The following is a 16,535-nucleotide window of genomic DNA, read 5'->3' as shown; positions in this document are numbered from 1 at the left end:
GCAGCCATCATTCTCTGCACGCGTGTGTGCGCATGCGCGCCCGTGGTGTGCCACTCTGTCTCACTTTCTCTTTTTATCCCCCCAATCCCTCCCTTTGTTTGTCTCCGTTGTCTCTAAATCTCCCTAGCCCGCACCCAAAAATGCAGAGTCCCTGCTACACGAAATTCTGCCAGTTTTAGGAAGTGCTGCTTTGTCAAGAGCCTACACACCAGATCCTAGCAGACAGGACTTCCTCCCCACACGGGGCTGGGCGGGGCGACCCGGAAGGGGCCTGATGTAGCTGAGGTGACACCTCTCTGCCTGGCCAGCTCGAGCAGCAGCTGGCTCAGCGGGCGACAGGAGCACAGGCCACCCTTCCTCAGGGCCTCAGAATGGACTTGTGCCACCCAGGTAAGCACCTGGGGCCAACCTCTCTGGGCCTCAGTTTCCTCTTCTGTAAGATGGGGACAATTGTGCTTGCTTCGCAGGACCCTGGGAGGAATCAATATGTAAATAGATATAAGGTGGGAAAGGCAGAAGCATGCAATGAATGTTTATGAGCTCAGGCTGGGGGCCAAGCTGTGCTCCAGGAGCTGGGAGTGCAGTGAACAAAGCAGGCCCTGTCCCTGCTCCCATGAGCTCACGCTCTAGCGGGGGAGACTGTCAGGAAAGGTATTAATGTAATATGTCAGGAGGTGACAAGCAGGAGGAAGAACAGTCAAGGAGGGTAAGGATGATGGAGAGGTGCTGGAGAAGGCCTCAGAAGGAGGCACCATTTGGGCAGAGACCTGGAGGGGGGAGGGAGTGATCTATATGGGTTTCTGGGGAAGGAATATTCCAGGGGGAAGGGACAGCAGTGCAAGAGCTGAGGATGATAATGTTGGTGACAATGGCTGTCTGGGTGGCACAAGGGTCCTCAAGCTCCTGTCTGGCCTTTGAGGGTGGGGAGGCCGAGGGCAAGCCTAGAGCGCTGGTGGAGGCCAGGGAAGAGCAGCGGAGACCCTCCCCAGTGAACAGAAGCATGTCCGGGGGAAAGAGGAGAGGTGTCTACGCAGCTGGTAGGGGAGACAACAGGATCCTGCTGCGTTTCTGCAAGGCAGGGAGAAGAGGGACAAAGCCTCTGTGCCCTGCAACCAGAATATCCCAGCATTGCCTGGAGATCCAGGAGACGAGGCTGCCGGGAGCTGTCCAGTCCCCAAGCTTCAGATGACATCGACCCCCGACCCCCCTTAGCAAGAGAACCCTTTCTTCCAACAAAACCGAAGGCAGAGCTGTGTGACCCCGCCCCCCAGCCTCCCTGGCTCCGCGGGCTCTGGGGAACACACAGAACCACCCATCCCTTCAACCCCGTTTGGGCTTTTGGTGGCAGGTGGCTCACAGACTGGACGGGCTCCGTGATATGTCATAGGTGGCGACCAGAAGGCAAGAGGGGACCCAGTGAGGAGTAGCACCTGGCTCCAGGTCACTCGCCAGATGGGAGGTGATAGGAGACGCTGAAGTCACGGAGCCCACACTGCCTGTCTTCCCACCGCTATTACTTTGCTCTCACAGCCCGAGGTCCTTCAGAACAGGGAGGGTCGTCTCCATAAAGAGGTGAAGTGGACGAGAGGGCTGACTCGCCTGTTAGTGGCCAGGGACGTGAACCTGAGAGGAAAGAGAGCAGGGGTCAGCCCGGGCTGTGGGAGGCGCCGGGAGACCAAGAAGGTGGGCCGCCGCTTTGCTTTAGGCTGGCCCTGGGTGGGAGTGGGTTGAGGAAGGTCAATGCAGGTGGTCTGCTGGGAGATTTGAGATCTCCATGGATTGGGTCATTCATTCATTCATTCACTCATGCTGCAAACAGTCCTCCGGTGTGCAGGTCCTGTGCTGGCTGAGCGGTGCCGGGACAGTGGGGACCCAGCTGTTGGGGGAGCTGCTGGTCCAGGATGCGGGGGGAGGGGGAGACAGATCCTGCAGACAATGACCCAGGGCAGATGAGGAAGCGACTTCTTCCACCTGGGGGGGGGACAAGCTGGGAAAACTTCCTGGAGGAGTCAGAGGGAGGGAAGGAAGGTCATCCCCCATTGTCCAGAGTGGGTCTTAATCAAAGCTCCTCCCCAGCCAGGTGACTTCCCTCTCTGAGCTCAGATTCATCATCCATAAGGGCCCCTCCACCCCCAGCCTGAGCTGGGAAAGTGGGGAATGAGTGGGGGGTGGGACTCACCCCACCTGGCTGGGGGCCCAGCTCTGCACCAACCCACCAGTGGTGATGATGGGCCTTTTATCCTCTGTGGGCTCTGCTTCCTCACCTCTGCCGTAGATAGGATGGGGCCGGGCTCCCCCAGGACAACCTGGCCTCCTCCAGCTTGTCCTGCAGAGAAGCAGATCAAGCCCCCTCCCCCAGGGCCTGCTGGGAAGCTGAGAGGTCCAGGCAGCAAAGCCCCTACGTGACCAAAGACAACAACTTGGGGTTGGTGCAGCGAGGCTAGGGTGCAGTTAAAAATAGAGACAGCTTGGCTCTGGGGGTGGGGAGGAAGCCACACGGACGCCCACAGAGCCTCAGGGGCTGGGGCGGAGCCGCTCCGCCAGACACCCCCTCCTGCCTGGGTGCCCCTCACGCGGAGACTCTGAGGCGCCTCTGCCCCCTGGGGGGGGGCCCAGGAGAGCACCCTCCTCTCGCCCTGGAAAGCGGAAGCAAGGCCAGCTGTCCTGGAAGCCAGGCTGCAAGCAGAATGATTTCTAAAAATATGATGGGAAAGAGGAAGGACAAAGGGGAAGCAGGGAGGAGTTGGGGAGGTGGTCGGGGTGGGCCCCCGGGCACTCCCCGCAGCCTGGGCATGGGTGCAGAGGGCAACCACAGCCTGCAGCAGGCGTGGGCTCAGTTGTCCAAAACTGGCCCTTGTGAGGCCTGAAAATTAGAGTCAAACTGAGGAGTCAAGAGAGTTCATGGTGGTGGCTATTGTCCTTCTCATGTTATTATTGTTTGTGTTTTATCACTATTGTCATCAAAACCCATTCTCACTGGTTTGGGGTGGTATCTCATTGTGGTTTTGATTTGTATTTCCCCGATGGCAAGTGATGCAGAGCATTGGGGTGACTGGGTGACAGGCACTAAGGAGGGCACTTGATGGGATGAGCACTGGATGTTATACTATATTTGGCAAATCAAACTTCAATAAAAACAAATAGAAAAAAAAAAAAAACACCTCCCTTAAGCTGCTCCAGGGCTTAAAACGCCAGCATCGCCTGGCTGGGAATCAGAAATGGCCCTCTCACTCTATGTCCCTGTCACCCTCCACTCACTCTGTGTCCTTGGCACCCTCCCCGAACCATCTGGACCCTCTGCGCTGAAATACGGAGGAACCCCAGCTTTGAGACAGGTGAAGGGTCCGAAGGCCCCACGCTCCACAGGACAGTTGCAACAGCGCCGGGGCCACCTGTTGGGGTCAGAATCCTGTCAAGGTAACAGGGCCCTGGGAGGATTCATGGACACATCCGTCAAGCCACAGAAGAAGCCCTATGGAGACGGAATGCCAATAGCCCCTCCTCCCTGCCCCGCCATCCTGCCGTCCTGAGGACACGTGGGCCTGTACCTGTGCCTCTGTCCCCCCAGCTCTAGGAAGTTGGCTTTGTTTTCTCTCTCACCCCCCAGAAAGGGAAAGAGGAACAAACCGCAGGCATCATTCCACATCCGGCCTTCATTCTCAAACAGGGAGCCACGGTCAGCATTTCCATGTCAGGACAACCAGGGCTAGTGTCTGATGGGGTTTCAATGATTTGCATGAAAATATCTGGCATCAGACCATCATCAGCATCACGGGTGTGGCCTCGGAGTCCTAGCTGGGCCTGGGGGTGACTCCCAGCTCCACCACCTTCCAGCTGTGTCACTTGACCTCTCTGAGCCTCGGATACCTCATCTATAGAATGAGACCAGATGTTCCTTCCTCCAGAGCTGTCATCAGGATCAGACGGGATAGACAGAAGACGGCAAGAGCCTGGAGCGCCTAGTAGGTGCTCGAGCAGCGAGCCACCCCCTAAGGGACAGTGCGGCTTGTTTGTTGAGCAGGATCTTGGAGCTGTCCACGAAGAACTGTCTCCAGAACTGCTGTGGGGACAGGAGGGACCCGAGGGAGAGGCCCAGACGCTGCACGGGAGGGCACCTAAGAGGGGATGAGCAGGAGCTACAAGGTGGAGGGGAGAAGGAAAGGCATTCCCGACGTGGGGAACAGCAAGCACACAGGCCCTAGGACCAGGCGCACTGGGAGCAACCAGAGGACTCCGGGAGGCCTCAGGCCCGGCACAGGATGGCGCAGTGTGAGCTGAGGATGGGGGCGAGCCCGTGGGATGAGTGGGCCCTATAGACCTGGGGTCTTGTCCCCAGAACAATGGGATGCTGTGGGAGACCAGATTGGAGGTACAGAGGGGAGGCAGGAAAACACGGGGATGGCCTGCAGTCACCCAGGGCCCCACCTGTGGTCTGCGTGCAGGTGGGGCAGTGGGAAAAGGAGATGGACAGGGCATGGCTTGGCGGGGGGGAGACATGAGGGCAAGAGAGAGAAAGAGAGACAGCTGCGTGTCAACATGCCTCCTGGGCTCCTGGCCACTTCCAGGAGCTGCGAGGATTAAAAGGCATAATTTATGCTGTGCTGCTGGCATAAAGTAGGTGTATTTGATCTGAAGGGACCCTTGCGTTGTCTCCTGGTACAAGTGACACCAGGATCTTCCAGCCAGCCGAGCTCAGAGTTGCAGGGACAGAGATGAAAACACCCAAGTGGGTCACTAGGAGGAGGGTATGCGGAGCCTTTCCTCATTTCTGGGTCCATGTCAGTGACCTTTGGGGACAGAACACTATCAACAGTCATATCTTACATCCTGGTACACGGTGCCCCATCCGAGCAGGATATCGGCTCCAAGCTGACACCTCAGCTGCACCTTCCAGAAGCTGCTCCATTGCTCCATCAGGCCGGCAGCTTCTGGTGGTGAAGAGTCGGTGAGGACACTTCCCGGCCGGGGCTCTGTGGGAAGAAAGGGCCACTGCATGTCCAGAGTACGTGTGGCTTCCAGTCAAGATGGATCACTGGCACCAACACTGGGCCGGTTGGTCAGAGACTGGCTGAGGTCACCAGCCGGGTCATTCCATCTGCTTGGTGGAGCAGGCCCTCTCCTGTGGTGGGTGGTTGCTGGGGAACGTTAGTGTGCTTCACAAAAATTTTCACCCCCCAGGGACGCCTGGGGGGCTCAGTCGGTTAAGCATCTGACTCTCGATTTGGGCTCATGTCGTGATCTCAGGGTCGTGGGATCAAGCCCCACATTGGGCTCCATCCTCAGTGGGGAGTCTGCTTGAGATCCTCTCTCCCTCTCCCTCTGCCCTTTCTCTCTCTCAAATAAATAAATAAAATCTTAAAACAAAAAATCTTCCCCCTCCATGTCCACTCCTAGAGGACCATCCACTAGCTCTACCCCCAGACCTCTCTGCTCCTGATCTTCCAATCTTATTTCTTCTTTCCAGCCTCTGACTGAGAAGTCAAGCCATCCTCTCCTGGCCCTCGTTAACCTTAAAAAATAAAACTGCCGGTTCTTTTTACCAGCAAAGATGGGTTTATTCCAAAATAGTACAGAACTGTGATCCAGGATAAGCAAGCTACGGCCAAACCCCAGGCTAGTCCACAGAACAAAGGAGAAGAGGCTCTTTCATGGAACTCAGAGGAGTTGGAAAGGCTGCTATGAACAGTCCACTGGAGCTAACTGGGAGCTTGAGGCGAAGTGGCTCTTTATGGGCTGAGCTGTGACTTTCCCATTCCCTGGGCTGTTGCCAAGGGAAGAGAAAAGCTTCCTTCCTCCTGCTAGGAGAGTAAAGTAGGAGCTGAAATCTTTCCCACTTGCCAGGAGCATGTCCCCCACCTCCAACCCCCCCATTGCAGCTGGAGTTGAGGAGGAGTGGTAGTGTGTGAGAGCTCCCCCTGCTGGCCATCGGGCTTCCTTATAAAAGACTTTTTTTTTTAATTAATTTTCACACCACCTACGCCTGTGTATCCTTATTTGGCACCACTGCTCTTTGCCCATGAAGTGGATGAGCAGGTGCTCCTCCACGGTTCTGCCCTTGGGGGGATTTCTCATCTCTGTCTCTCCAGGACACCTTCGAACAGGACTGTGGTTCAATAGCTATCCAGTTTTTACTTAGCCCCAAACAGGAAGCCACTCATTCCGGAACCAAGTTCAGGTGTTTTGTTCCTTTGCTAGAAAGATCCCAAAGGACCTACCGATGTAGACATAGTGTGAGATGAGGGGCCTGGGTGACCTGTCCATGGTGCCCACTGGAGCCCTCTGGGTCTGTTCACTGTGGAGAGTGAATCACTTATGAAGGATTGTGCTCATTTGACTTTATGACTCAGTGGGTCACACAGACCCACCTTGACTGCTTGGCCAAGGCAGTCATTATCAATGTATCATTATTGTATATAGTTGCCCCAGCATTACAGGACCCTTTGTTCTGGAGACCCAGCTTCCCCTTCAGTCGACAGGGTCTGGGTCTGAATACTGGTAGAGGTCCATAAACTAGACAAAAGGTCTTGGCTTTTCACGAGTGGGCTGTCCTTTGGGAGGGGCATATCCTTGAGTGAGGCACCTCCATTTGGCTGAGTTAAGCTCCTGGGGAGGAACTCAGCTGTGACAGCAGCAAATCACCCCCCAACCCAACCCCCAGCCCCAAGAGAATGGGTGCCTTGGTCCTGAAGGGGAGAGCTGATGGCACAACATGGCACCCGTTATACAAGTGTTGGGTGCCCCCTGTATACTGAATACCTGCTTGGTGCCTCCCCATCTCCATACCCAGTTTCCATCACAAAGCCCAAGGTGGCTGCTCAGTCAATGAGAAGGAGGGGTAGGGAAAGGAGACCTTAATAGTCTCTCTGCTTTCATTTGGGAGAGATAATATCTGTCCTCGCAAAATCTTAAAGAAATGGGACCAGGTATTCCCTAGAGCTAGGACTTAAAGAGTTGGGGAGCAAGTGGACGGCAGACAGGAGAAGGCATCCCAGGGCGGAGAGCTCCAGAGGCCAAAGTGGGAAACAAGATTGAGAGACAGTTTGGGGACAGTGAGGAGCAGGCAGGCTGGACTCTCAGGTGCTTTCTGAGAATAGTGGGGAATAAGGCTGGGTAGGGAGGCCAGAACCAAATGAGAACCGTGTTTCTAAGTAATAGGGAGTCTGTGGAGATTTTTTGATCAGGTGAATGTTATGGATGGAACAGGAAGCACGATGGGTTAGAGGTGGGTCAACTGACCCCAGGGTGGGAATTGTCATAGCACCTTTCACAGAATACCAGCACCCATGTGTCTCCTTTAATTCATTTCTAGGCAATGAGGAACAAACCCAGGCTTTGTAGCCTGCCCAATCCAAGTTCCTCTCTGGCTCAACAGCTTGTCCTGTGCAACCCTGGTCAGGCCACCTCATCTCTCTGAGCCTCAGTGTCTGGGGCAGGAACTATGAATGGTCTCCCTAAACCCAGTCTCCCCATCTTACGTAGTAAGGGTATCAGGACCACCATACTAAAAGCTCATTTCCTAGCTTCCCTTGAAGCTGGGTGTGGTCATATAGCTCCATCTGGCCAATGGCATGAGAGGCAAAATGATACACCACTTCCTGGTTGTGCAAATAAATAAGTGGATAAGTGATAAACAGGTGATCCAGGGAAAGAGTACATGAAAGTCCCAAGGAAGGATAAACGCAAGTATTTTGAGTACCGCCTATCTGTCGGGGTCTTTCTAGGGGCTGAGGATGCAGCAGTGAGCAACACTGAAGTGCCTGCTTCCGTGGTGCTGGGAGTATAATGCGTAAAACAGAAAATATGCAAATAGGGGCGCCTGGGTGGCTCAGTGGTTGAGCATCTGCTGCCTTAAGCTCAGGGCGTGATCCTGGGATCCTGGGATTGAGTCCCACATTGCGACTCCCCACAGGGAGCCTGCTCCTCCCTCTACCTGTGTCTCTGCCTCTCTCTGTGTGTCTCTCATGAATAAATAAATAAAACCTTTTTTTTTGTTAAGATGCAAATAAACAAGATGGTTCCAGGGAGCCTGTACCCAGAAGGTACCAAGTTTGGTCGAACAGGAGGATGGAGGAAGGGCCTGCTTTTTAGGGGGTAGTCAGGGAAGGCCTCCTGGAGGAGGTGACATCTGGGCTAAAGCCTGGGTGACGAGGGCAAGGAAGCCATGGTTTTCTGGAGGGAAGAGGGCCCTGGGGAAGCAAGGGCTGGCCTGTGTGGCTGGAGCCGAGTGATGGAGGGGATAGTGGTGAATGGGCCAGTGACCGCAGCTTCTCTCTCCAGACCCAACGGAGCTGAGCAGCGGGGAGACAGAGGAGCTGCAGCGGATCAAGTGGCACCGGAAGCAGCTTCTGGAAGATATCCAGGTGTGTGCACACCCATGTTCATGCTGACATTCCCTCCAAGCACACCCACCCACGCACACACCCTCCCACAGCGCACACACCTCCCCACTCACCCCTGACCCGAGCCTGGTCGGACAGGGGGGCTGGACTCCAGCCCGCACCTGGCCTCAGCCCCGGCCCCCGGGAGTGGGGAGACCAGAATCCCAGGGGAGGATTCCCCACTGCCAGGCCCGGCTACCAGGATCCGGAGAGAGCCAGGAGCACGGGGGAGGGAGGAAGGGCAATAGGCGAGGCAGCTACTGTGTGCCGAGCCCCACCCGGTGCTCCATACGCTTCACGGCACAGCAGGCTCTACTCCCGTCAGCTCTCATCTCCACACTGGGCCTTAGTTTCATCCCCCCTAAAATTTAAACCATTTCGTCAAGATAACACCGGTACGTGCCAAGCACTTGCTAATGCACCAGTTGCTCAGACGTTTCCTCATCGGATTCTTAGCAACCCCCGAGGCAGGCCCGGGTTCTGTTCCTGGAAATGTGCTGAGCTCAGTCCTACCCCTGGGCCTTTGCATCACACACATGCGTCCACATGTCCACACACACGCAGAACTCAAAATCCCATTGTCTGGGACTCTCCCAAGCTCTCTCTGTGGCACCTCCTTCTCATTACGTCATTGTCAGCTCGAGTGCCGCCTCCTAAAGACTGCCCTGACCCCCCCTGGCTGTGGCTAGGACCCCACCCCTACCCCCCACCCCTATATACCTGAGAAAGCAGAAGATACAAAGTCATTCACTCAGCAACTATTTTACTGAGACCTACCATGTGCCAGGCTCTCCTTATACCATAACTCAGATCATTTTATTTTTCTTTTTTATTTGAGTATAATCGACACACAAGTTCCATTATCTTCAGGTACCACATGGTGATTGGACAAGCCCGTCCCTTACACTGTGCTTGCTTGAGTGTAGCTACTCTGATCTTTTTTGCTCAGTCATATCATTTGCCCATGACCACCATGATCCCAACCCCACCATGAAAGCTTGGGTTTCTCTTGCCCACCACCATATCCCCAGCTCAATAGTCAGAGCACAGTAGGTGCTCAATTAATACTTGCAAGTGAATCGTGGGGAAGCTGCTCAGTGACTTGGCCAAGATCACATGGACAGATGCTGACTGGGCTCAGGTATCATCTCTAGGCCCCACGCTGCCCCTGGGGTCCCGGACAAGCCTGGGGATCACTCTCACCCCAGAGATTCCAGTGGAAGATGAGGAAGGGCTGGGTGGGCTTTAGGGGCTCTTGCCAGGTGCTCATGGTGCAGCCTTGAAGGGGAAGCTGGACAGGTGCCCCTCTGCTGTCTGCCCAGTGGTCATGGTTGGCGGAATTAGAGGGTCCTCTGCCCCCGGAGGTTTAAGAGGCGTGGGGAAGACATGGACTTGGAATGAGGCCTTGGACATGTCACTTCACCACCCTGTACTTCAGTGTCCTCTTCGGGAAATCCCACTGGGTCCCTGAGAAGGGGGCCTTACTGACTGGCACCCTGGTATACCCATAACTCCTGGCACAGAGCGAGTACCAAGTCAAGGGCAAACGACAGAGTAAATGGATGGGGAATGGAAGCCAGAGAGGAGTTGGGGCCTGGTCTGAGGTGGGGAGTTCGAGCCCCTTGACTCGGGAGGCAGTAGGGAACCACAGAGGGAGTTGGGAAAGGGTGGGCTCCAAGCTATGCTTCAGGAAGCTGGCACCTGGTGGAGGAGGGCTTGTCGAGTGGGTTCTGTTAAAGGGCAGACGACCTCACAGCTGCAGAGGGGAAATCGAAGGCTGGAAATAGAGTGGGGCGAAAGGTGGGCCTTGGGGACTGTCTCCCCCAAGACAGGAGCCTGCGGAAATTGGGTATAAACAGGCAACAGGTTGGCATGGGATTGTGAGGATAAGAAACATCTGGGAAAGGGATCTACAGAGATAGGGTCTCTCAGTGGAGTCAGGAGTCATGCCCAGCGGTGGAAGTGGTTGTGAGGGGGTCAGGAATCCCCTTCCGCCCCAGCCTCCGTCCCTGACTCTCCTACCCTTCGTGCCCCCTGCCACCCCACAGAAGCTGAAAGATGAGATCGCAGATGTATTTGCCCAGATTGACTGCTTCGAGACCACGGAGGAGAGGTGAGGGGCTAGGCCAGGGGCCCCTGGGAAGCTGCCACACACCGGGAACCAGCATGAGGAAGCAAGGGTCATGCCCTGGTGAAGTCAGAGGTCCGCCTGGAGGAGGAGGCGGTGGAGACAGGATGGAACAGGGAGGGCCCTAGACTCCACCACGTGGTCTGGGCTGGTCTGCACTTCCAGCAGCCCCCTCTCTTGGGAGATACCTCCTCCCTCAACCCCTCCACACAGAGTCTCTCCCAACCCACCCTGACCCAGACCGTGATCAATCGTCAGCCAGGAGTATCATGAGAGCTCAGCCCTGAGGAGGAGGAGGAAGAGCCAAGGCCTCACGGGGTCAGAGCCTGGCCCATGGCAAGGCCAAGGCTGGAGCACCTCACCACCCCCCCTAGGGTGCCATCCACTGCCCCTCCTATGGGGAGAGTCCCACTGGCTCTGTGACCTGGGGTGGGTCCCTGACCCCCAGTTGGGCCTCAGTTTCCCCACTTGTGGGGCACCTTGATGGCTTAGTCAGTGAAGCGTCTGCCTTCAGCTCAGGTCATGATCCCAGGATCCAGGGATGGAGCTCCACGTTGGGCTCCCCACTCAGTGGGGAGTCTGTTTCTCCCTCTCTCTCTGCCTCTCCTCCCCCACTGGTGCTCTCTCGCAGTCTCTCTCTCAAAAAAAGAGAGAGACAACTCTGGTCCCTACGTAATTCCCTAAGGCCCCAGGCACTGACTCCTACATATGTGTCTCAGGAAATCACACCCTGCTCCTGCCACCCCCTGGTCTCCAATGCCTCTGGTCACCATTCCAGCCCGACACCCCTCACATGCACGCAGGCAAACATGGCACGCACATGGCTGCCCTGCATCTCCAGGTGCTCTGTTCCGGCTCCAGCAACAGCATCACACTTACGCAGCACCTACCACCGAGCTGTTTTGAACTCTTGAACCTCTCAACAATGCTGGGAGGCATGGGATGGTGTCGTCCCCATTTTAGAGATGAAAAAACTAAGTCCCCTGAGATAAAGTGATTTGCCTGATGTGGCTCAGCTAACAAAGCAGTGCAGCAGGATTTGCACCAGGAGCCTGGCCCCAGAGCCTGTGCCCTCACCCCCAGCCTCCCTGTAATCCTGCCCCCACTTGGAGCACAGGGGCCCTTTGAATGCTTTCCCTGGTGGGCAACTCTGGGTTCCCAGGGCCCATGGGAAGAGTCTGGTTTAGTAGCTCTGGGAGGGGCCCGGACTCTGCATGTCTCAAGCTCTCCGGGTGCAAGGACCCCACTTGGAGGTTCTTGGGGGAAGCTGGCTCTAGTTGAGAAAAGCATCCTTGGGCATTGACGGGGAGCCCTGGGGTCCTAGGGGCAGTCCAGACTGACATCTTTGTGTCTGCAGCCGGTTGGCCCAGAAGGAGAAGGAGCTGTGCATCGGGCGTAAGAAGTTCAACATGGATCCCATGAAGGTAGGCAGTTGAGGGGGACTCGGGGGTCATGGGGCTGGGGGAGCTGCGTGCTGGACCCCTTCTCAATGTCCTCCTGTTGCCCTCAACTGACCATTACCCGCCTTACAAATGAGGAAACTGAGGCCCAGCCGAGCCCGGTACCCCGTCCAGTGTCCACAGCCTGTCATGGCTGAAGGGCTATCACCCCAAAACATAGCATGAGGTGGGAGCCAGGAGGACGTGGGCACATTCTGTGAAGCTCACCAACCTGGAGTCTCCTGGCCGAGCCTCTGCTTCCTCCTTTGTGAGTCGGTCTTTGGACAGTGGGGCCCTGAGATTCTGGGGCTCAGTGCCCCGAAGTGTCTTCCAGCCTCTCTGCTGGGGGCAACCAGTCTGGGGGCGCGGGCAGGGAGCATGGAGGGTTCAGGGCTTGGCCCCTGCTCGGCCCTCCCTCCCCCACCCAGCGAGGTGGCAGCCAGTTCCCTTCCTGCTGGAACAAAGACCAGAGGAAGCCAGAGCTGACACACAGAGGTGGGGTCAGGGCAGCCAAGGGGTCCCTGGAAATTTACTGCTCTGGCTGAGACGGCTGCCTCTTCCTCATCAAGTGACACAGGCTCACAGGGTCACACACCCATGTGCCTTCTGCAGCCTCAAGACCATCACACGGAATACACACGTGCACGCAGGTGGATGTGTGCACACGGGCCACCAGAGCACCGGGAGGGGCCCCTGAGGGGTCCCCAAGACCCTCTGCCAGTCACTGAGAGGCCCCCCAAACCCGGCCCCTCTTCTCCCAGCAACGTCTTCCCTGAGTCAAGCGGGACACGAAAGGGCCCTCACTGAAAACCAGAGCCCAACCCCCCCAAACTCCCAAAATTAGAAGGACCGATTCTGAGTGCCTGAGCTGGGGAGGAGAGGTGTTAGTGACATCATCAAGTCAGAAAAGCGGCTTCATGTACAAAGGGAAGGAAAGTTGTCACAATGGACACTGTCTCCCTCTGAAAGTTGCCACAATGGACACTGTCTCCCTCCCTCCCCCTTGTGGGACCTGGCAATTTCCTCTCCCTTTGATTTAGCTGGTTTTTTTTTTTCTAGTTTTTATACAATGGACATAGATTACTTGTGAGAAAAAAAAAGAAACACTATTTTTAAATAGATGAGTATTAAGGGGACAAAAGAAGTGTCTGAATCATTGACTCTTAAAATTATAAATTCATGGAATCATTGAAGCATATAATCCAAGAGTTCAGACTGAAGGAGACCTGGGGAGCATGTGGTGTGAACCTGGCTCATTGCTGAAATGCTGTCTCTCTTCGCATGCCTCTAGTGGCGGGGAACTCACCACCGTACAAAGGCAGCGTCTACTAAGGAGGGACACAAAGTCTCAGAACAGTCGGGGCCAATGTCAGGATGCCAGGCCCCTGTACCCCACCCACCGCCTGGCCCCCTCCCTTCCTCCCCTCAGGCCAGCTGCTGTGTGGGGGCTGATGGTGGGCTCTGTGCATCTCCTTCCAGGGCATCCAGTACCTCATCGAGCACAAACTGCTGACCCCCGATGTCCAGGAGATCGCCCAGTTCCTGTATAAGGGTGAGGGCCTCAATAAGACAGCCATCGGCACCTATCTGGGGGAGAGGTAAGGTGGGGCATGGCCTCAGGGGGATAGGGATGAGGGTGTGCAGGTGCACACAGGTGAGTGTGTGTGTGTGTGTTTGTGTGTGCAGGTAAATGAGGGAGTGAGTTATGTTAGGGAAGTCATAACTGTTGGACTTGAGCCGGCTAACTGATCACTCCCTCCACCTCCAAGCCTGGCTTCCTTCCTTTCTTTATTCACCCATTTGTTCAATGAATAAGTATTTTTTAGTATCTGCTGTGTGCCAGGCAGTGTCCAATCCCCAGATTTATATTAGTGAACAAGGCAAAAACTCCTGCCCTCAGGGAGAAGCATTCTAGTGAGAAAGACAGATCCCAAACTATGTAATGTATGTTAGAAAATTGTAAGTTCTGTGGAATGCGAATAAAGCAGGGAAGGGAGATGAGAAGCATGGGGAATGGCAGGTCATGGACTGTGACTTTAAAAACTGTGGATAGGAAGGGTCTCATGGAGAAAGTGATGTTGGAGGCTAAGAGGCGAGCAGTGAAGACATCTGGGGGAGGAGCATTCCAGACAAAGGGAACAGCAGGTACAAAGGCCCTGGGGCAGAAGCATGCTCAAGGAATAGCAGGCTGGTGAGATTAGAAGAGGCCAAGGGAGGGAAGAAGTAGTAGGTGACAAGGTAGGGCCGCATGGGTGGGTTCTGGGCAGAGAAATGGTGAGCAAGGACCCCTTTGGCTGTTGAGAATGGCAGGTGGGCTACAGGTGACAAGGGGGGAGCTAGTGCAACAGCCCTTCTCCCAGGCCGGCCCCCCAGTGAACACATTCCTTCTCCTAAGAGAGCGAGAGATGCAGGTGGCAAAAAAGGATGGAGCTTCCAGATTTGACCTGGGAAGAGGGAAGGAAGAGATAGGAGCAGGCATGGTCGGTCTCTCCGTTTTACAGCTGAGGACACTGGGGCTCGGGGAGGTCCTCCAGGCAGGAAGTGACGCAGCGCAGGCTGCTGCAGAGCGGGAGCTCCCCTCGGAGTGAGAACAGGGCTGGCGAGCCATGGGGGCCTGGGGGGTGGGATGATGTGGGATCAGAGGGTGTGAATGGACTGGAAGGTGCTGGATCAGGAAGGAGGACCAGAGGAGGGTCCAGCAAGTTCCCAAGTGCCTGTGCCCTCCTTCCTGCCCTCTCCAGGGATCCCTTCAACCTGCAGGTCCTCCAGGCCTTCGTGGACTGCCACGAGTTTGCCAACCTCAACCTTGTGCAGGCCCTCAGGTGAGTGGTCCAGAGAGGAGTGGGGAGCAGCTGGGGAGGAGCAGCCTGGGGGTATGGGGGGATGAGGGGGATCAGGAGAGGAGAGCTGGGCAGGGGGCAGCTGAGAGGGGGGCAGCCTGGGGGTCGGGGGGATCAGGAGAGGAGACCCAGGCAGGGGGCAGCTGGGAAAGGGGCATCCTGGGGGTAGGGGGGGATCAGGAGAGGAGACCCAGGCAGGGGGCAGCTGGGGAGGCAGGGGGATCAGAAGCCACACAGGTTAGTGGCACAAACACAGCATCAGGAGCCAAAAGGAGGAAGCAAGGAGCAGGAACTCTTGCTGAGCGCAGCCACCCCGCGGGCTGAGGTCAGGCGGCTCATGGGTGTGCCTCCCGGGTGCCCCTCGGGTTATTACATTGCGTCATTATAGCCTAACAATCGTGCTGTTACTGCTACTTCCGCCCACCCCACACTCTTGAGCTCAGTGTTTTGTGTATTTTATTAATACAGCGTAGTAGGTCTTCCCTTTACTATTACATATTAAACTCTGGAGCCGGACTGCCCGGCTCATATCCCAGCTCTATGACTCACCCCTGGGGCAAGTCTCACACACAAACACACACACACACACACACACACACACACACACACACAAACTCTCTGTCCCTCAGTTTCTTCATCTGTAAAATGGAAATAATAAAAATACCAAATTAGGGGCACCTGGGTAACACAGTCAGTTGGACATCCAGCTCTTGGGTTCAGCCCAGGTCATGATCTCAGAGTCCTGAGATTGAGCCCCACATCGGGCTCTGCACTCAGCAGGGAGTCTGCTTCTCCCTCTCTCTCTCTGCCTCTCTACCCCGTTCATGTTCTTGTTTGTGTGCTCTCTCGCTCTCTCTCATCAAATAAATAAATAAAAATCTTTTTAAATAAATAACTAATAATAATAATAATAATAGTACCAAATCCATAGGGCTGTAGAACCAAACAGAAAGGACTTAGAATTGGCTTAGCAAGTCTTACTGCTATAGGTCATGCCTGGAAAATCAGCTCCTGAACGGGGGCATTTGACCTGGGCTTTGAAGGATGAATAGGAGTTTGCAAGGCAGAAAAGGAAGAAGCCACCACCATCCAAGCAATGTGGCCTTCCCTCCAATTCCCATTCTCTTTAAGGGAGAGGGGGAGGTGGTTGGGAGTCTCCAATATCCATTCCTTCCTTCTTTTCACTCATTACCAAGCAGCCCATGAGTGCCCTGGGCCGGGATGAGACCTAGCTGGAGATGTGAGGGGAGCAGCACAGAAAGTCCTTGCCCTTGAGGAGCTAAGTTTGAAGCTCTGGAAGTGCTTAGGTTTGAAGAACAGGAAGTCCAGGCAGGGGGTGGCACCTGCCCAATGGTCCCCAGTCAGATCCCAGGGCAGACAGAGGCCCCCCCGGACGAGGCAGAGGGGACCACAAAGGGTGCTCGGTCCTAGACGGGCAGAGGGGAGCACACACTCCACTCTTGTAGTTGTTTTTTTTTTTTAAGCTTTATTTATTTATTTATTTATTTATTTATTTATTTATTTATTTATTCATGAGAGACACAGAGAGAGAGGCAGAGACACAGGCAGAGGAAGAAGCAGACTCCCTGCAGGGAGCCCAAATGGGACTCGATCCCAAGACCCCGGGATCACAACCTGAGCCCAAGGCAGACGCTCTATCGCTGAGCCACCCAGCTGCCCCACTCCTGCACTTTGAAAGCAAGGGCACCTCCCCGTGAGCCTAGCGACAGCGACAGACTCTCCCATTTAG

The 16,535-nt window shown here is 55.4% G+C and overlaps 1 protein-coding gene across 2 annotated transcripts in view; it reads left to right on the top strand.

The window, feature by feature from the left end:
* The first annotated feature begins 200 nt into the window (after positions 1-200).
* Positions 201-16,535, top strand: part of CYTH4 (cytohesin 4) — a 30,991-nt gene continuing 14,656 nt past the window's right edge. The window contains exons 1-6 of one of the 2 annotated variants that reach the window (XM_077914626.1): positions 201-390; positions 8,278-8,360; positions 10,427-10,491; positions 11,864-11,930; positions 13,425-13,543; positions 14,687-14,767. In XM_077914626.1, coding sequence (XP_077770752.1) covers positions 372-390; positions 8,278-8,360; positions 10,427-10,491; positions 11,864-11,930; positions 13,425-13,543; positions 14,687-14,767 — 434 coding nt within the window. In that variant the 5' untranslated portion in view covers positions 201-371. The remainder of the gene's footprint in view (positions 391-8,277; positions 8,361-10,426; positions 10,492-11,863; positions 11,931-13,424; positions 13,544-14,686; positions 14,768-16,535) is intronic. The other variant, XM_077914627.1, reaches the window with a different exon arrangement.

This window comes from Canis aureus, chromosome 11 (genome assembly GCF_053574225.1).
Source record: "Canis aureus isolate CA01 chromosome 11, VMU_Caureus_v.1.0, whole genome shotgun sequence".
NCBI classification, from domain to species: Eukaryota; Metazoa; Chordata; class Mammalia; order Carnivora; family Canidae; genus Canis; species Canis aureus.
Note: the sequence above shows the minus strand (reverse complement) of the source record. Positions and strands in the feature narration are given on the sequence as shown.